A 21402-nucleotide genomic window follows, 5' to 3' on the forward strand; every position below is an offset into this window, starting at 1 on the left:
CCTGCTGTCCAATCGGATCATTTCAGAGATGAACTCAGGTTGAGTTGCAAACAAGCAGCTCAGTTAACAATCAGGAAGCTGACTAAAGACATAAAAGATCCATTCCTTTACATGCGCTCTTCTCCTGGCGTTGTTGCTGAGGACCTGTGCCTCCTCCGTACAAGCAGAAAAGTTAAGACGTCTTTCTGTTGTAATAATGCTACAAATGTTAGTAAACAGCATAGCTCTGAGTCATTCATTTAAATACGCTTCAAGTTTGTGTCTTTAAAAAGGAAACTTGCATGATAAATGTGTAACAGAGTCAGGTCGGATAATTAAAATCAGTCATATTCCATCTACTTATTTCATTAATAATGTTATTAAAGCCATAATACTAGACTGATTTGAAGTGGGTTATGAGTGGATCTAAAGAAACCTGCATTTAATTAAACTTAAACGGAGTCCTGATCTGTAAAATGCATTCAGATAACTTTTGTTTTGAGTTGCTAATGCAGAAACAATTATAATAAAAATATATTGTATATTATGATTTATTGTGTGTCTTACCACTATTTAAGTTTTATTGTAATGTAAAATAATGTCCATTCATTTTCAGAGATCCTGTATAATGTTAGGGTATTATTTATGAGGGGGGGGATTGGACCAGATAAGTGTTCAACTTCTTTAAGACCCTTTTCGAACTTAAGAAGCTTGCTTTGTTTGTTGTAATGATTATTTGTTCTGTTTTAAAGTTTGTTATTTTTTAGTTCGAAATAAATTCTATGAAGACAAAAAATAAAACAAGACAGGATCATATCCCTGCATTTCTTAGTGGTCTTAAACTTTCGTTTAAAGTTATTGTGCTATTTTTAAGCAAAATCATTTAAATCATCTTCCTTTACAAATAAAACGAGCTTCTTCAGTTGATGATTTAAACCTTCTTTGAAAACACACTTTTATTCTTTGGCTTTTCGCACCAGTGTGAGTTAAACACAGCTTTTACTAGGGCTGTGACGATACGCTTTTGTCCTGATTTAATTTGATTCGATTCAGATTTTCTTGCGATTCTCACAATCTACGATATTGCAGACTTTTGTAGATTAAAAACAAAAAAAAAAATGTATAAAACTTTTTTTTTTTGCTCGTCATTTTTCTTGGCTTCAGTTAGAAAAAACAACCCAGCAGCCCGACCATCATTCTGCTACTATAATGCCCAAGAAGACAAGAAAAAAAGATCAATAAAAACAATAAAAATGACAAATTTTATAATGGATTATTTTTATTTATTTAAAGAAAAAAAAACATAAAAAAAAAAAAAAAAGTATAATTGTGAAACAAAAAATACTAATTTTTTATTCGGTTTCCCCACCCCTAGCTTTTACTGTCTCCTGATTGTATTGTTTGTTTACTGTTTATTATTTCTGTCCTGTGTTTTACTCGTGATGCACTTTGCTCAAACATGTCTTGTATTTTTAAAGTGCTGCATAAATAAACGTGTTGTGATATGTTTTATAAGAACTCACAACAACCAATAAATAAAAACAAAAGGCCTGTAGGTCACCAGCTGAAACTCTTCAGAATATGCAGATGAAACTGTGGAAAACACGTCTGTCTGTCTGTCTGTCAGGAGTGTGTGAAGTGTGTAAGGCTAAGAGTGTGAGCTACATGATTCAGAGTGCCAGATGTTCCATTGACCCAGTTACAAAATGATCTTCCTCACTTTTTCCATGACCTCCGACTGTCTCATTAAACACCAGAATTAAAACATTGCTCTTATTAATATTTAATCCACACCCTGACCTTCGTCACTGCGGTGTATTTGATGATGTAGATGACTATATGTGGCAGCTGGCAGGCAGAATGACTGGATGACCAGTGAACCGTGTGGTCTTATGAGGGAATTACAGGCCAGTAAAGAAAAAAAAACCCAAAAACAACTGTTTACCCACAGATAAATAAACCATTTTGCCCCGATAACAACTGCTATAATTATCCTCATAGTGGAGTTTCGATTTCCAGGTAATATCGAGCTGCTTCAACAGAGGAACCAAAGCAACACACGTTCCACTTCTTCTGTAAACAAAGCGGACAGGGACGAAGGGGGATGCGGTTCCAAATCGGGCATGTGTTCTGTGTTCTTGTTTTGGGAACTTTTAAAGCCAGAGAGAATTTGGATGCTGAAAACACCAAACTTTAACTTTAACATCAACCGCCTGAAAAAACATTACATCTTCTTTTCTAAATAAATAACCAAGCCCTTTATACGTTTCTGTCTGATGTCAAAATACCTTCCAGGGTGCCTGGTTTCTCTGTGATGCGGATCTGCCTCTCTGGGACGACAGGCTCGCCCTCGGAGTTGCCGATATCAGCTGGGATGAGAGGAAGGCAGGCCCTCTCCTCTTCCTCAGAGCGAGGGTAGTACAGGGGAAGCAACTTCTTATACGCAGCCTGAAAGAACACACACGAGAACTCAAATTTCAGGATATTAATACAACAGTCAAGTTTCTGACCTTCATGAGGGCCTTTAAGAAAAACGCTGAGTCAGCAAACAAGGTGCTTCCTCTACCAAATAAAACATTATCAGATTGTAAACAGTTTTTCAGCTTTTCTTTTAATTAGTGAATTAAATCTTATTTCTGTCACTTTGCATGTGTTCAAATGAAAGAAACATCATGGAAACCGTGATGGAAAGAGAGACGTGAAAAGTGGAGACAATGCTGCGGCAAAAAGCAGGGACCCAATCCTGAGGCCACCAAGTCGGATTCCCTCAACACCTCGGCTGCACCTAGAAATTCTGTCCATAAAAGTTATGAACAGAATCGGTGATAAAGGGCAGCTTTGACAGAGTCCAACCCACACCGGAAACTAATCCGACTTACTACCGGCAATGTGGATGAAGCTCTGACACCTGTCGTACAGGGACCGGACAGCTCGTACAAGTAACTCGTAATGCAAACCATTTTATAAAAAGTAATAGCCTAGCTACATAAATGAGCATTCATCAGGCTGAATGGTATTAAAAACACTTGAGAAATCAAAGAACATGACCATCAGAGTGCTGCCTGAATGGTCCAGATGAGAGTGTGCTCTCTGGAGCAGGTATGTCATGGCATCTTCAACCCCAAGTCCATTACGATATATGTATGATATACAATAATATACATATTTATATGATATAAAATATATTATGAGCGTTTTAAAAAACAGGAAAAGAAAATGATGCAGACAAATCTTACAGTGCCTTACATTATATAATTGTGATTATATATTACTTATAAATATTTTATAGAAGACATAAAAATAAACAATAAATCATCATCATACTAAATCTAATAATAGCAATAATAATATAATATATAATAAAAATAATATATATTAATAATATAATAAACAAAAAAGTATCATTCCATATGTCTGTGGAAGTAAAATACTGTATTTAAAAAAAAAAAATTGTTTTTTATTAATTCATGCATATAAGGGTTAAAGTGACATTAATGAATTTAATCTTTAAACTAAAGATTAAATCTGTCCAAACAAAAACGATAAATTCGGTTTCACCATTTCACTGCTTGCAAAGTACTTCTGGTCAAACAAACCTCCTCTGCCTCCGACACTGCAAACACCACCGTCTCAATGCTGTTTCCATGGTTCTCCAGGAACCGGCGAACTGTTCCTGTAAACACATCGACACGGACACAATTACCTGACGTAAAATAGACCATTTATTTTATCACAAAGGTGCATCCAGGAGAAAAAAAAAAGGATTTCTTTGAACTGAAATAATCCAGAAAATCTGAAGCGAGAACAAGCTGAAGCTTTAATGTCATTTCCTCTGATTCCAGCACAGAGCGCTGCTTACATTTAAGCTGGACTAAAGCTGAAATAAACCTGCTACTGCGAGCTAAGCAACGCTCTGACGGCAGAGCTGCACCTTGCATAAATGATTTTTGCATTAACGGAAGCATGTGTGACATGCCAACAGAGTCTCAATGTATTTCTAGCGATGAGACTCCTCTCAGATCAGCATGCTATGCTGTAAAAACCTGCAGCATCGCTGCGCCTGAAGGACGCTCAGGCGGCTCATTTATTTACCAATATTTAAATTTATCATTGAAAAAACAACGCGTCTATTTTGTTAATAATTTAACATGTTGGCTATGTTAAACATATGTAAGAAGTTGAATAAAATCAGTGTAATTGTTGGCCATTTGTTTTTTCCAGGTCAGAATATGATGCGATCGTGCTGCAAAAACAGGATTTTTCTTCAGTTTTCCTTTATTTCTGACATCCTGGATTCTTTGAGGGCTTCACAAACTTTCCAACTTCCTTGTTCTGTGGTTGTTTTGCTGCATTAACTTGCCACTGACCATTCTTTTTCCTCATGTTTGCTTCATAAATTAAAACAAATCACATTGAGATCCAGGCTGCTTGCCATGCCGCTGAGCAGATGTCTGTCCTGGGAAAAGTTTCAACGCTTCGCTTTGCAGCAAAATGCTCTTTTGTCATCCTGACACGAGTTCATCGCCAGACTTCGGTTGTATTGATGGAATGAGAAAAGGAGTCTGTGATGACTGCTCCTTTATGTGACATAATCTCCCATCACCAATAATTGGGGAACTCTAATTGTTCTCTTCTGACATTTTAACATGTTTCATTGCAGCTGCAAGACATAAAAGTTTCACTGTCTTCTTGTCCAGGTCAGATTTCTGATTTATCACTTTCATGCAGCTTCTCTTTAGCCCCACTGGAACCTCCTGTCCCTCTGCTCAGATGTTAGTGATGCCTTCTGCTTCCTTCATTCATTCATTCGCTCAGAAAAAAAAAAAAGGTAAACTACAAACATCAATGTGTGTGGCTTGACAAGGGAGTTGAAGATGCAATGCTTTTAAACTTCCCCACCCCCATCCACCAACATTCATCCACACACAACACAGGAACATTAAGATGAGACAAATACACACAGACACAGGCCACACCCTCTCCGACCACCACCTTCACCACCTCCGATGAGGTGAGACCAGTACCTTAAGCTTGGACACAGACATTAACTCCTGTTTCTGGACTTCTGCTTTCACATCTTTATTTGAGCATCTTTACATGTTCAGACATATTTGAGTTTTCTATCCAGGTGTTTTTCAACCTTTTTTGAGCCAAGGCATTTTTTTTTTCTTTTTCTTTTTTTTTTTTGTCTTGTCCAGCATTTAAGCAAGCAGACTGATGTTCTGGATGCTGTGTTCTGCTGAGCAAATTTATTTTGCCAAGGGGAACTTTTGTAGATGTAATGATCCCCTTGTATTTCTTGATTCTTATTTTATTTTTCAATTTGTTTTGGATAATAGCTTGTATTACAGAGTTTATGCTGCTGGACCCGACCGGAAAGGACAGGAAAGGGGCAGAAAGAGAACATAAAAAAACAAAAAAAAAAAAACAAAAGAAAGAGATCATTGCATACATGTATATGCACATACATACCCACCTACATATATATGTATATACACTCGCACATACATTATATATATACATATATACATACATACATACATATACACATACATACACATGCATACACACACATGTACACATACATGCATACATAAAGATAGATATACATACATACATATACACATACATACACACACACATATATATATATATACACATATACATACTCACGTACACACACATACACATACATATACATACATACACATACACTCACACATATGCATACATATATACATATCCATACACATACATACATACACATACACATAAGTACACACACATACCCACCCACACACATAAATATATACACCCACACAAGCCAACTCTAGATTCGTGGAGAACAAAACCGTTGACAATCATGAGGACCAGAAACTAGCAAGTTAAGTCAAAAAGACAGAAAGAGAGGTACCTGCTGTTAGTGAATAAACTTGCTGGATGACTCAGTGACTGTGACACATGCAGAACATTCAGAGTGGAACGTGTTTAGAGAAGAGTGATCATGCCAATGTGACCCCGCCCGCCTACAGCTAGAGGAAGGCCAGGAGAACCCAGAGACCCGGGTAACCGACAGTCACCCCCAGGTACAGACCCCAACCACCCCACTCCGGAGCCAGCCATGCATCTGCCCAGGAGGTGGCGAAGGAGGTGCCCAACCAGAGTCCCCCGCAGTCAGGGGGAACAGGCCCCAGCAGGCCCAGGCCGGCAAGGGCCGATCCCGCCGGGCACCGGCCACCTAGGGCAGACAGAGCGCAGGCCCCAGGGCCCCAAGAGCCCGAGAGCAGCCCCCCGCCCCCGCAGGCAGAGGGCACAGCCCACACCGACGGAGGACCAGGATCCCCAGACCGCCACCCAGCGGCAGCCAGGTCGCACCCCAGCGCACCAGCTGCGCCCCCGGGTACAGGACACCACCCCCCCACCACCAAACCACACACACATATACATGCATACTCTCCTTCCCCCAACACGCACTCCCCTCTCAGCCCCCATCCACACACCCCTCCGCAATCCACACACATCTCCCATCACATACACAACCCCACCCCACCTCTACTCACTCACCCATACCAAGTCACACAAACCCCAATCGCCCCCGCCCCCACACACGCTCACCCCCCCCACACACACTCACACCCCGCCACCCCATCCCTCTACTTCTACCCAACCACACATGCCCCACCAAACACCCCTCCACCACCCACAGCCCCCCTCCAAACTTCACCCTCACTCACACATCCCATTCCGCATATACACCCCCCCCTACACACACACACACACACACACATACCCTCACTCCTCCAACACAGGCACACCCCAATACAACCCACGCGCCAACATACCCCTCCACACACACATCTACTCATCCTCACACATCCCTATCCCCTACCCACCTATATCCCCAACCCTAATCCCCCCCCAGCCATCCCACCATCCATCTGTAACCCCATACACCCACTCCCACACATCCTCACCTCACCCCTCCATCATGTCCCATGTGAGATGCCTCAGAGGGGGCAGAGGACAGGATGGCCCCGATCAGGGCCCCCATAATTACCGCCCACCACTCCCAGCGTCCCCCCCACCACCCCACAGATGCAGCCAACCCAGCACCCCCCCAGGGCCGGCGACAACCCTCCTACAGCCAGGCCAGCCCAGACTTAGGCCTAATGGACGGCACTCTTCCCCCACCCGTACCCCCCCCCCCCCCCCCCCAGTAAAGCCCCGAGAGCAGGGGCATGAGAAGACCCTATCGTCCCTGCCTCCCCCCCGCTTATGACTGATTGTGAAGTATGTATTAGTTGCAATTAAAATTGAGGGAAGTGCCACGCGGTGTTGGGAGAGGGTCCACCTAAGCAGCCCCGCCCACCATACACCGCATGCTCTTCCCCCTAATCATGTGAGTCGTCAGTGTTTTGGTGTTTGGTGTCTAAGTGTAATTAAAACTGGGAGGTGAGCCGAGGCTGGGTGCAGCGATCAAGACCACCTTGATGGCCTTTCTCACCACCCAGCGCCACGTGCACACCTCCCAATACCCTGCCTGTGTGTGATGGGGAGCGGGGAGGAAGAGGGGTTGAGGGATTTAAGTCTGGAGGAAAGTGAGCTTTCCTCCAGAAGGTGAGCCGCCCGCAGCACTAGGCATGCCCCCTACTCCCAGGGCCCCCCAAGGACCAGGACAAGCCGGGGACAGCCATCCCCATAACCAGAGCCTTCGGCGACTCTAACCAGAGAGTCATCACCGACCCAAGAGGGGACCAACTCACCACATGCAGAAGGGGGGCACGAGGACAAAGAGGAGGCGGGGCGGCAGAAGGGGAATCCCAGACCGATTGTCCACCGCCCCCTCACTCACAGAGGACACCCCCACCTGGGGACATGAAGTCCCCCCTTGTCCACACATCGGCACTTCACACTGTCTCAGCACACACCTACAGCCACACACACACACACACTTCCGGACACATTCAGGTCCACCCAGCCACCCGTTCAGCCCACCCTTAAAACCATCCTCCTGACCCCCACGTCACATCCAAATCTCCCCCACTCCCATCCATCATATCTACACTTATCCACCAACCTACCACACACATGCACCACCCACTCCCCCATACATACACCCCTGCCCCCCCCCCCCCCCACACACACACACACACACAGACAGCACGCCCCCCCTCCCCCCTCCCACACACACCCGTATACATGCACCACCGCCACTCCCCACATACACGCATCACCCCACTCCCCTACACACACGGCACTACCCCCCCACAGACACCACGACACCCCCCCCCACACATGCATCATCACACTTCCCCACCCACACACATCCACATACCTATGTACCGCCACCAGTCCTCAACGCACACCCCCTACACACATCCCTCCATACACACTCACATCCCATCCACACTATCAAACACCCCCCACTCAACAAGTCCCAGGGTCGCAACCAGGCACCAGAGCACGTACCTGCCCGCCGCCGCAGCGGCAGGTCCAGGTCAGCCCAGCCCCCCCCCCCCCCCCCGGCACAAGCCGACCCCCCACCCCCAAGAGACAGGGGACAACCCCGGGCACCGGAGCCCGGGACCCCGCCCAGCCCACCCCACGGCGGCACAGGCGCCCGTTACGGAGTCACGCCCGCCAACCCATCCCCCGCCAGCGACCTCGCCCCGCCGCTGCGCGGCAACTCCAGCCGCTGGCCCATCCAGGTCCACCGTAGGGCTAGAAACCTAGCCACCCCAGCAGTGGAGCAGTCAAAATCCCCCCCCAGGAGCCCACCACAGACCCACAGCCCCCAGAGAACCCCAACCGGCCACCAACCCCGAGCGCAATAAGGTCACATTCTCCCCCCATACTAAGTGATGGAGCTGATCACAGGGGACCAGAGGGAATGAAGTTCAGCTGACTGATCCCTTGAGGAGGCAGACATCATCTCCATACTGATCTAATAAGAGATTTCTGAACTGCTGGATACACAGACTTTGTTTGCTTTTCCAGTTTAGAAGGATAGTTTTCTTTGCGATACATAAACTGGTGAGGATTAAGTTTGCAGAATTAAATTCTATGTTAATTTCACCAAAGTGACCCAGTCGGCCCAGTTTGGGGTTTGTAGGGATGTTACATTTGAAGCAATTTGACAGATCTTTACATACCTGAAACCAGAATTCCTGGACAGGTGGGCAAGACCACAAAGCATGGTAGTAGCTGTCAATTGTGTTGCCAGTGCAGTGTGGACAGATGTTTGATTGTGACAGACCCATCCTGAACATCCTGTGTCCTGTATAATGAGTTATATGCAGAACTTTAAATTGTATTAGTTGCATGTTTGAATTCTTAGTCATTGTAAATGTATTTGAACAGATTTGTGACCATTCATTTTGGTCAAAGTTACTGGATAAGTCTGCTTCCCATTTAGAAGTTGGGAGACATATGGAATCGTCTAGCTTTGATAGTAATCTATATATTTTGGATAACAGTTTTGGGGCATTGAGATTTAAGAATTCTGCAGCCCTGATAGGTAGCTGCAAGTTTAATTGATCAGGGGTGTATTTCTTACCTATAATAGATTTAAGTTGGTGGTATTCTAAGAATTTTGTGCTGCTGATTTCATATCGTGAAGTAATTATATCAAAAGGGAGAAAGTTTCCATTTTCTATTAAATGTTCTGTTTTATTCCTTTATTCTTCCACTGAGGGAAGTTTATCATTTTCCGGTTTTGCTGGATGTCGGGATTGTTCCAAATAGGTGTAAGTTTGCATGGAATAAGCAAGGACTTGGTTAGTTTAAGAAATTCCCACCAGGCCATTAGTGAGGAGCTGATATTAATGCTTTTAAAGCATTTTTGGCGTTTGACAGCTGTGCTGATAAATGGCAGGTCTGAAATTGCCATATCCTCACACATAGCTTCTTCTATATTAAGCCATGGTTCATCTAGATAGCTAGGTTTAAGCCATTTAGAGATGTATTGTAGTCTATTGCTTATAAAGTCATTCTGGAAATTAGGCAAGTCTAAGCCACCGCTATCTTTAGTCTTCTGGAGTGTTTTTAGACTAATCCGTGGTGGTTTGTCTTTCCAGAGAAATCTAGTAACATTAGAGTCCAGCGATTTAAACCAGGTCGATGGAGGTTTAATGGGGATCATTGAAAACAGATAATTGATTTTAGGTAGAATCATCATTTTTATAGTTGCAACTCTTCCCATTAGTGATATGGGTAAAGATTTCCACCGTGTGAGATCGTCCTCAATTGTTTTTAGTAGAGGGACATAATTTAGCTTTATAAGGTCTGACAGTCTGGGTGAGATGTTTATTCCCAAGTATCTAATATCTCCTGACTGTAAAGCAGTGTCAGGAGTATTATGGAAGGAACAGTTGATGGGTAGAACGGTGGTTTTAGACCAATTAATGGAATATTCAGAAATTGATGAGAATTTATTGATGAGTGCGATTGTCTGACAGATGGATGATTGTGAATTTTGAAGGAAAAGTAATACATCATCAGCATAAAGACTGGTCTTATGCTCCATATTTCTACAGTTAATGCCTTTAATGTCTTTTTAATTTTTTTTTTTTTTTACTGAAAAAAATCACAAGGCACACCACAAACCAAAATTATTATTATTTTTTTTTAAAGTTCATATTATTAATATAAAGTCCATCTAGTCAGAGCCTCTTGAATAGAAATCAGATGAACACAAGAAGAAGGAATGAACACAGAGCTGCTTTTTAGACCAATTAGGTGAAATTGGGTCATTTCTCAGGGCACACCTGTAAATCTTTCATGGCACACTAGTGTGATACGGCACAGTGGCTGAAAAACTGTTCTATCCTGTTCCTTGGAGATCTTCCATCTGTATGTTTCATGTTCTCATTTTTCTGACCTTCCCATGTCGTTTGTCGACGACATCTTATTTCTATTTCTACATTTTACTGTTTCTAGAGACGCTTTTTACATCAGAGAAGTAATCATTTAACCTAACAAGCATGTCTTTGGATGGTGGGAGGAAGTCGGAGAGAACCCATGAATACACGGGGAAAAAGTGCAAACTCCCCTCAGAAACACCACCGTTCAAACCTTCCCCAAGCGAGAGCTTCTTTTTAAAATCACTTTCATAATCCTTAACTAGTTTGGTCGCTTCTACTCCATTTAGTTTTTTATGAAAACAAAACAAGTCAAATGAAAACCTTTTAAAAAATGGGGATTCCATTCATTTTAGCCAGGTTTTGTATCGATTTAATATATCTGCCATTACAAAAATAAGAAGAAAAAGCATTTAGATCAGTGTTCCTTATCGCATGCGGCTCACCGACTCTTAACTTGCAGCTCGTGAAGCAGCCACTGGCTTTCTGAAAATGTGATCTAAACAAGTTATAATGATCCTCAACGCTGCAGTTCTCTCCGCAAACAAGAGCTGCAGGCTGCTTGCAGAAACTTTGCTGTCCTAACTGATCCTGTCATGTTGCCAGATTTGGCTGATTTCAGCTGCACCGAACTCCACCAAAGAGCTGCTCCGTCGGTAGCTCCGCATATACAATGAAAAAGCAACACCCACATTCTGGAGGCCTTATTGTATTTTCACCATAAACTGTTGCATAAGAATGCCGTTACTCCGTGCAATATTTAGGATAACCATTCTTTGCTAAAAAGCTGAATGTTACTGATTTGGCAACGTAGCAGGATACGTAGCGTGGGAATGATTTTTTCTCCTCTTGTCTTAGTATATTGAGTGCAGCTCTTGTTGAATTAACAGTGAGGATCACTGGTTTAAATAGTCTCCAAGTTGGAACTATTTTGCAAATATTTCCACAAAGCGGTCACCATCTACAGGATAAGCTCCACACCATCAGAGACAGAGTAAATCTATGATGGTGAACGTTAAAGAACAACAACAACAAAAAAAAAAAAAAAAAAATCAAGAAACTTTGTTACAATTAAACTTTCCGTTAGTTTAAGCTCTATGATCTTTTCTTTATAATCTTTAAAACCCAAAGAGTTAGGTGTGTGTGTGTGGTCCAGCAACTGGACGAAAGAGGAAATAAAAACTAGAAAAGCACTCGAAGAGTATAGATCTCTGCCAAGCAGCTCCCTTCCAGCTGTTTTTTTCAGTCCTGCACTGGTTTTAAATGGAAACGCTGTTCATTTCTCAGATACACCGATGATGAATCCTGTGTTTCGTCTATATTGTGTTGTTTGCTGCATGTTTATGTCTTCATTTATTCTCTTGTAGTGATAAAAATGTCTAAAAATCTACAATTTTTTTCCTGTTCTGATAGGTAGCTGCAAGTTTAATTGATCAGGGGTGTATTTCTTACCTATAATAGATTTAAGTTGGTGGTATTCTAAGAATTTTGTGCTGCTGATTTCATATCGTGAAGTAATTATATCAAAAGGGAGAAAGTTTCCATTTTCTATTAAATGTTCTGTTTTATTCCTTTATTCTTCCACTGAGGGAAGTTTATCATTTTCCGGTTTTGCTGGATGTCGGGATTGTTCCAAATAGGTGTAAGTTTGCATGGAATAAGCAAGGACTTGGTTAGTTTAAGAAATTCCCACCAGGCCATTAGTGAGGAGCTGATATGAATGCTTTTAAAGCATTTTTGGCGTTTGACAGCTGTGCTGATAAATGGCAGGTCTGAAATTGCCATATCCTCACACATAGCTTCTTCTATATTAAGCCATGGTTCATCTAGATAGCTAGGTTTAAGCCATTTAGAGATGTATTGTAGTCTATTGCTTATAAAGTCATTTTGGAAATTAGGCAAGTCTAAGCCACCGCTATCTTTAGTCTTCTGGAGTGTTTTTAGACTAATCCGTGGTGGTTTGTCTTTCCAGAGAAATCTAGTAACATTAGAGTCCAGCGATTTAAACCAGGTCGATGGAGGTTTAATGGGGATCATTGAAAACAGATAATTGATTTTAGGTAGAATCATCATTTTTATAGTTGCAACTCTTCCCATTAGTGATATGGGTAAAGATTTCCACCGTGTGAGATCGTCCTCAATTGTTTTTAGTAGAGGGACATAATTTAGCTTTATAAGGTCTGACAGTCTGGGTGAGATGTTTATTCCCAAGTATCTAATATCTCCTGACTGTAAAGCAGTGTCAGGAGTATTATGGAAGGAACAGTTGATGGGTAGAACGGTGGTTTTAGACCAATTAATGGAATATTCAGAAATTGATGAGAATTTATTGATGAGTGCGATTGTCTGACAGATGGATGATTGTGAATTTTGAAGGAAAAGTAATACATCATCAGCATAAAGACTGGTCTTATGCTCCATATTTCTACAGTTAATGCCTTTAATGTCTTTTTAATTTTTTTTTTTTTTTACTGAAAAAAATCACAAGGCACACCACAAACCAAAATTTTTTTTTTTTTTTTTTTAAAGTTCATATTATTAATATAAAGTCCATCTAGTCAGAGCCTCTTGAATAGAAATCAGATGAACACAAGAAGAAGGAATGAACACAGAGCTGCTTTTTAGACCAATTAGGTGAAATTGGGTCATTTCTCAGGGCACACCTGTAAATCTTTCATGGCACACTAGTGTGATACGGCACAGTGGCTGAAAAACTGTTCTATCCTGTTCCTTGGAGATCTTCCATCTGTATGTTTCATGTTCTCATTTTTCTGACCTTCCCATGTCGTTTGTCGACGACATCTTATTTCTATTTCTACATTTTACTGTTTCTAGAGACGCTTTTTACATCAGAGAAGTAATCATTTAACCTAACAAGCATGTCTTTGGATGGTGGGAGGAAGTCGGAGAGAACCCATGAATACACGGGGAAAAAGTGCAAACTCCCCTCAGAAACACCACCGTTCAAACCTTCCCCAAGCGAGAGCTTCTTTTTAAAATCACTTTCATAATCCTTAACTAGTTTGGTCGCTTCTACTCCATTTAGTTTTTTATGAAAACAAAACAAGTCAAATGAAAACCTTTTAAAAATGGGGATTCCATTCATTTTAGCCAGGTTTTGTATCGATTTAATATATCTGCCATTACAAAAATAAGAAGAAAAAGCATTTAGATCAGTGTTCCTTATCGCATGCGGCTCACCGACTCTTAACTTGCAGCTCGTGAAGCAGCCACTGGCTTTCTGAAAATGTGATCTAAACAAGTCATAATGATCCTCAACGCTGCAGTTCTCTCCGCAAACAAGAGCTGCAGGCTGCTTGCAGAAACTTTGCTGTCCTAACTGACCCTGTCATGTTGCCAGATTTGGCTGATTTCAGCTGCACCGATCTCCACCAAAGAGCTGCTCCGTCGGTAGCTCCGCATATACAATGAAAAAGCAACACCCACATTCTGGAGGCCTTATTGTATTTTCACCATAAACTGTTGCATAAGAATGCCGTTACTCCGTGCAATATTTAGGATAACCATTCTTTGCTAAAAAGCTGAATGTTACTGATTTGGCAACGTAGCAGGATACGTAGCGTGGGAATGATTTTTTCTCCTCTTGTCTTAGTATATTGAGTGCAGCTCTTGTTGAATTAACAGTGAGGATCACTGGTTTAAATAGTCTCCAAGTTGGAACTATTTTGCAAATATTTCCACAAAGCAGTCACCATCTACAGGATAAGCTCCACACCATCAGAGACAGAGTAAATCTATGATGGTGAACGTTAAAGAACAACAAAAAAAAAAAAAAAAAAAAAAAAAAAAAAAAAATCAAGAAACTTTGTTACAATTAAACTTTCCGTTAGTTTAAGCTCTATGATCTTTTCTTTATAATCTTTAAAACCCAAAGAGTTAGGTGTGTGTGTGTGGTCCAGCAACTGGACGAAAGAGGAAATAAAAACTAGAAAAGCACTCGAAGAGTATAGATCTCTGCCAAGCAGCTCCCTTCCAGCTGTTTTTTTCAGTCCTGCACTGGTTTTAAATGGAAACGCTGTTCATTTCTCAGATACACCGATGATGAATCCTGTGTTTCGTCTATATTGTGTTGTTTGCTGCATGTTTATGTCTTCATTTATTCTCTTGTAGTGATAAAAATGCCTAAAAATCTACAATTTTTTTCCTGTTCTGGATGGTAGTCCCTACAATTTACCAGGATCGATTTCTGTCTTTAATACTGTGTAAAAACCTGTTGAGAATGTGTCCTGGATCTTTTGGCCGAGCTTCCTGACCATTTACTGTGGAGTAATTTACATATATACTCGCAAAGATAAAGAGGCCTTGAAGAAACTCCTGGATCCAGACGGTGATCCAGTTCACTCCCAAAATCTAACAGGATTCCAGTTATACCAAAACCCATTCTTAGAAAAATCCTCATGCATGAAGTTGCAAACAAACAGACAGCATCAAAAACACGACGTCCTCTGCGAGCTAACACAACCAACCAACAATCTGAGACTGCAGGAACCTGCTTGTACCCAAAAAAATACAAACTAAATGAGGTGATAAAAGAAAAAAAAAGCTGCTCATGTTTGAATGTTTTCTGTGTCTTACTGAAAGCAATGTGTGTGGCATCCTCCAGTGGGTAACCTCGTTTTGTTGTGCTCACCACACACAGGCCAACAGAGGTCATTGACTGCTCCCTGTAGTGACGAGAAAAAATAAACTTTATTAAAAAAAAATGGAAAAAAAAGGCAATAAAAAAAAAAAAAAACCCAAAGAAACAAAACACACATCCTGTAAAATAGATTTAAATTATATATATGTAATCGCAATGAGAAAAAGGCCTTAAAGAAACTCCTGGATCCAGACAGTAATCCACCGTCTGGATCGCTTTATCAGTTTTATTTTTCTATTTTTATGATACTTTAAATCATTTTATCTGTATTTTCTGTACTGTGAAGCAGTTTGGTCAGCAGGGGCTGTTTGAAATGTGCTATAGAAATAAAGTTGAAATGAATTTTAAAAAAAAAACCCCACAAACCAAGCAGTGTCACTTCTTCAGATAGACAAAACTAATGTTTACAGATAGAGTTCTCGTTTTTACATCTTATAGATCAGAGGTCTCCCACTTGGTCCTACGAGGTCCCCAGTCCAGCAGGTTTCCCATGTATTCCTGCTTCAACACACCTGAATGAAATGAAATGGATCTAACAGGTTCTGCAGAAACAATCGCTAACTTAAATCAGATGTTGGAGAAAGGATACGTGGAAAGCCTGCTGGACCTTGTCTCCGACCTTGTAGGACCGAGTCGGAGACCTCTGCTATAGACGGTCAGTAAAAGCATTTTATCTGAAGAGCATTTCCCTGTCTGAACAACTGCAGTCTGTTTGTAACCCAGAGGGACAAAAAGCCCAAAATACAGACCTTCACCGCGGCGGTAAATCAGAAAACACCCACCAGAAAACAGCAGATGATGCGTGCAACTTAAACGAGTTCAAACTAAAAGAAATCCCCAAAGCAGCTGCAGTTTGGAGGTCTGATACTGATGCTTTCTGGAAGAACTAGAAAGCCTGAATGCTGTTTATCAAACGTCATCTCTGAGAAGACGGGGAAACACAACATGACAACAGGAATGCCCGTCACTCATCAGACACGCTGCTTTGCCAGATGACAACATCGCTGAACTATCGGGCTTCTTACACGGCCAGCTGCATGATGTTCCTGTAGCAGCTGTACAGCGAGCTCTCCGCCGCCGTCCGGTACTTGGCTTTGTACTTTGGTCCCACCGTGTGGATGATGAACCTCGCTGCCAGATTAAAGCCTTTGGTCAGCTTCGCCTCCCCCGTTCGACATCCTGCACACAAACAGATCCGGCATGAGTTAGTTGGAGACACACATGAAAGGTTTGTCTTTAAACAGAAAGACACGACGATGACAGCTTCATGGCTAGATTAAAACAAAATACCCTTTTTTATGAAAAAGAATTAGACAAATTAATCATCTTTATGACAACATGATTATTCCAAAGCTCCAGAAAGAGGACTTTCCTGTTCAAATTTTTTATTGTTTTGCTTTGATGTTTCACTTTTATTCCAAAAGTGTTTTATAGTTTTTTTTTGGTTTTTTTGTGTCTTGTCCAGCATTTCAGCAGGCAGAATGATTTTCTGGATGCTGTGTTCTGTTGGGCAAATTTATTGCCAAGGGAAGCATCATAGGTATGACGTTCCCCTTGATATTCTGGATTTTTATGGGTTTTTTTTTTTTAATATTTATTTTGCATAATTGTTTGTATTACAAAGTTTGTACTGCTGGACCGGACCGGAGAGGACAGAAGAGGGACAGAAGGAGAATCGAGAAGAATAGAAAACAGAAAAACACCTCGTAGAGAGAAAAAGAGAGAGAGAAAGAGAAAAGAAAGAATGAGAAAGAGAACAATCTACATACAGTGCATATGCATATACATAAGCACACATACACACCCGCCTATATATACACACATTCAAACACCTATACACAGTGGAGTCATGTTCCCCCTGTGGGACGACGAAGCCATCAACTATAAGGAGAACCTACAGTTGTGCTCATATTTATTCATACCCTTTCAATAAAGAAGGGGAAAAAAAACAGCTGCTTGTAAAATAAGCTCAAATTGACTAAAATAATAATAAATAAACATTTTATGAAAATCATTACATTATTTTCTAATTCTGGTTCAATAGAAATATTTTTTTTTTTAAAAATAAGACAATTTATTACATATTATATCACTCATAAAGTAATATCTTGTTGAACAATCCTTTAATGTTTCCGCTCCAGTCAGGTGTTTTCTGTTCCTCTCAGTCAGACTTCTGCACCTGTTGACAGGTATTTTGTCCCACTGTTCAACAGAAAAGTGCTCTAATTTGTCCAGGACCCATTTGTTTTGGGTTTTTTTTTTCCTTTCTTAAACTCAATTAAATGAAAAAACAGTGTCTTATATTACTAAATTATATTTTTGCAAATTTTTAGGTATTGTTCCTTTTTTAAGTCTCCAGTTATTTGAGTGGCTTTTCTTTAATGAAAGGGGATTAATACATATGAGCACAACTGTAGAAGCTAAATCAGACACACAGAAAGAAAACTAGCTGCTGTTAGTAAATAATGTTTTACAGTTTTAAACTAATGATTTCAGATTTTCTTTAAAGTTTCGGCAGCTGTTGATCCGTTCTCCCTATTTTTTCTTCTTTTTTTTGTCCTCTTACTCCTCATACTTTTCTTTTTGCTTTTCCTTTCTCTCCGGTTCAGACCGAACAGTTATAAGCAGAAACAACAACAAAAATATTTATGATATAAATAAGAAAATAAAGAATAAGATTTAAAAATCAAGGGAAGCCTCACATCCACAAGGTTCCTCTTGGAAGAGTAAATCTGTCCAGCTCAACACAGCAGCCAGACCATCATTCTGTTGTCATGGTGCCGGACAGGACGGCTTACAAAGAAGCAATGCGGCCACAGAGTGACGCAGATTTGCAGTAAAAACCATTCCAGTAAAGTCAACTGCTCATAAGGCGCTCGCTTATATTTCTAACACACAAACCAGGATGTGACTGAAACATCACTGACCAGACGTTCAGCTGCTGTGCTTTCTTTAAAATTTACCTTTGAGTTTGAGGAGATCGTCCCGGAGCTCGGGTCCGGCCAGCTGATGGATGCTATCAGACACCGGGTTCTTGTCGTTTAGAGACTCATTGCTTGTGTTCACAATGGCGGTGCAGTTCAACAGGGCGATGTCTCCAGTGCTGTGGAAGAAAGGATGAAAACGGAAAGAAACTAAGAAAATCTCACAAATAGAAAAAAGGAACCAGGAGGAGACCGAATCACCACCTGGATCCAGGAAGTTTAATGGCTGATCCACTATGGCGAGATTGGGATTATTAGCGCTTCTAATTAAAACAATCATGCCCACAGTCACTTACAGGAAAAAAAAAAAAAAAAAAAGATCACAGTGGCTTAATGTACGTCTGCGATCTCTGATGCTTCCAGTCTGATTAAGTTTCACTCCTCTTTTTAAACGCCATTCAAAGTGCAAACTTTGTTAGACATTTACTCTGTTTCACTGTTACATTTTATTTCAGTGAATCTGTAATAATGATGAATAATGATGATGATGATGATGATTCATCCAGTGAACCTTTAGAATAATTAGCTCGAGTCTAAAGCCTTCGCTATGGATGAAGTAAAGCTATTTACTTCTCTGCAGATGTTCAGTTTGTTGGGACAGAACAATGAGGAAACACAGACACTCGTGTTGAGATCCTTTCTTCACAAGGGAAGTTAAGCCACCAAGACCAGGAAGGAAGAAGAATTCTGCTGTTTTAGATCAACTCTCTCAAGTCAAGGATTAATCAGTCACGCTGTAAATGCAGTCACGTTGCCAGAATACGTCTCACTGCTAAATGAATCCCTCCTTCCATTCTTATTTAGCTAAATGTGTAAAAGCCAAGGCGGCGAGTTAAATAATCTGGTTGCAAAAAGGTTTGAAGTGTAGAAATAAAGAGGAAAAAAGTTGACTCACATAAATAAAAAGATCTTCAGCAGAAACAGATGATGTGAGAATAAAATCAACCAGAGAACCAAAAAACACTCATAAGCTGCAACAACTAGTTCACTTTCTGTTCACCTGCTTTAACTGGTAACCACACCTGCTCCTCATCTTGCCACCAGTTCCCCCCGTATACATGCTGCTTGGTTTCTGTTGTTCTTTTTTTTTTTTTAAGGTCCTTGTTGTTGCTTTCACATCCTCTTTCCTTATCCTCCCAGTTTATTTCCTAAAGAATCTTTCTGAGTTTGTTTGGTTACCCATGTACTGGTTTACTCTGCTGTAGTTTTGCTCTTTGTGCCAATAAACACCATTTCTTACATCCTGCGTTTGGATCTTCCATGCGGCCTGACACAGTTATGATCTGCAGTAACGCTGATGAAGAATGGGGCGGAATAGCAGCTTCCAGACCAGAATGAATGACTTTTCTTTTACAGGCGTCAGAGAAGCATCAGAGGTCAGATTTCTTCCACCAAATGAACATTTTTCACCAAATTCCTTCACTAAGTTGTTAAAGACTGCAGGGCGAGAAGAAGGAATGGTTTTTACATGGTTATTGTCTATACATACTTACAACCCTGCAGAGTTTCTGGGTCCCAGTCCACTTCACTGCTGTACTCATCTGAATACGTTTGATTTAATTACGGCTTTTTAACACTGAAAAGTTGTGGATCATAATAAAGAATGAGGTGTAAAGTAAGGGCTCTTTTCCACCCAGTCTGACACCACTCTTCCTGGTTTCCATCCGGATTTTCTCGGCTGAGTAGACACATATTTGGCACCTATTCCGTTCCGGTTCTCATGGTGCTGAAAACGTGATGTGTACAGTTTGCATTCCAGGTCAAAGGACGAATCATGAGAGCGCCTCCTGATAACAACTTTGGGTCGCATCAGCAGGCAGCAGCACAACTGCTTCTCCCACCGGCACCCACAGACCGAGCAGCAGGTAAAGCATGACCACGGCGCCCTCCACTTTCCTGCTGTGTGCATCGCAAACAAATGACTTGACGATACACAAGCCGCCTTGCTACGGCGACCCCGACCACACTGAGGGCGCCTCGATTGTAATGGAAAGAACTGAAACCAGGTGGTGTTTTACTTCTACGTTCAGCCACCGTTGTGTTAAAGTGCTCTATAAATACAAGTTGGGTTGAGTGTGGTGTCGCCTGAAATGGGGTAGCGTTTAGTAGGTGCTAGTGGGAAAGGGTCATAAGTCTGCAACTAAATAAGTACCAGCAAAAAAAAAAAAAAAAAACCAAGACAAAGCTGATTTGGAGGGGGGTGTTTGTGCACATATGCAAGCTCTGATCGCAGCTTATAAACAGTAGCGCATAAATATACACAAAAATGTCTATATGGGGAGTTATGGGTGTTGCTGCTGGTGTAATGTGTGTTTTTATATCCTGTGGATGTCATTTAGTAGTTGAGGAAGAATAAATGTACCTTAGTCAAAATGGGCCCTTTTACTTTGTAAAGCAGCAGCACAGAAAACAATAAACCAAAATATTATTGCTCTCCAAACTGTACATAGTGTATGTTTTCATTTTTGCTGATCAGAAGTTCTAAAAGTGAAACTGCTTGAGGGTATTTTACTCTCAATCCGCTGTCATTACCGCTGCAGGAATGTGCCTCTTCCAGATGAGTCTGCTGCAACAACAAGGCCTCCACAGAGAAACTGCAGCCAAGTCGGGTCATGTGCTCATCAACAAAAAGGATTTAAGAGGTGTTCTGCAGTCAGAGCCGGTCTGTCTGAGCATGTGCAGAGGAACAGGCGGCATTCATACTACACACACACAAACACAAGGATACCGCTAACATCTGATGACTTTAAATTCCTCCCCAGGATGTAACACTCAGATATTCCTCACATTTGTTCCCTGCAGCTTCGTTCAAACATGGCCGTGGAAGTGACAGAGACGTGGCGCTTATGTGATATTCTGAGTCTGAGCTGCACATAGAGCCGAAACGCTAGAACATATCGCAGCTTGCATCAGTTTGCAG

At 41.4% G+C, this 21402-nt stretch overlaps 1 protein-coding gene across 1 annotated transcript in view; it reads right to left on the reverse strand.

Annotated features, from left to right (window-relative positions):
* Positions 1–21402, reverse strand: part of gdap2 (ganglioside induced differentiation associated protein 2) — a 43117-nt gene that overhangs the window by 19349 nt on the left and 2366 nt on the right. Inside the window, exons 3-7 of the mRNA XM_079253905.1 lie at positions 18462–18601; positions 16524–16677; positions 15435–15523; positions 3576–3652; positions 2268–2427 (exon numbers count right to left, since the gene is read on the reverse strand). Of these exons, the coding sequence (XP_079110031.1) occupies positions 2268–2427; positions 3576–3652; positions 15435–15523; positions 16524–16677; positions 18462–18601 (620 nt within the window). The remainder of the gene's footprint in view (positions 1–2267; positions 2428–3575; positions 3653–15434; positions 15524–16523; positions 16678–18461; positions 18602–21402) is intronic.

This window comes from Telmatherina bonti, assembly GCF_933228915.1.
Source record: "Telmatherina bonti genome assembly, chromosome: 15".
Lineage (NCBI taxonomy): Eukaryota > Metazoa > Chordata > Actinopteri > Atheriniformes > Telmatherinidae > Telmatherina > Telmatherina bonti.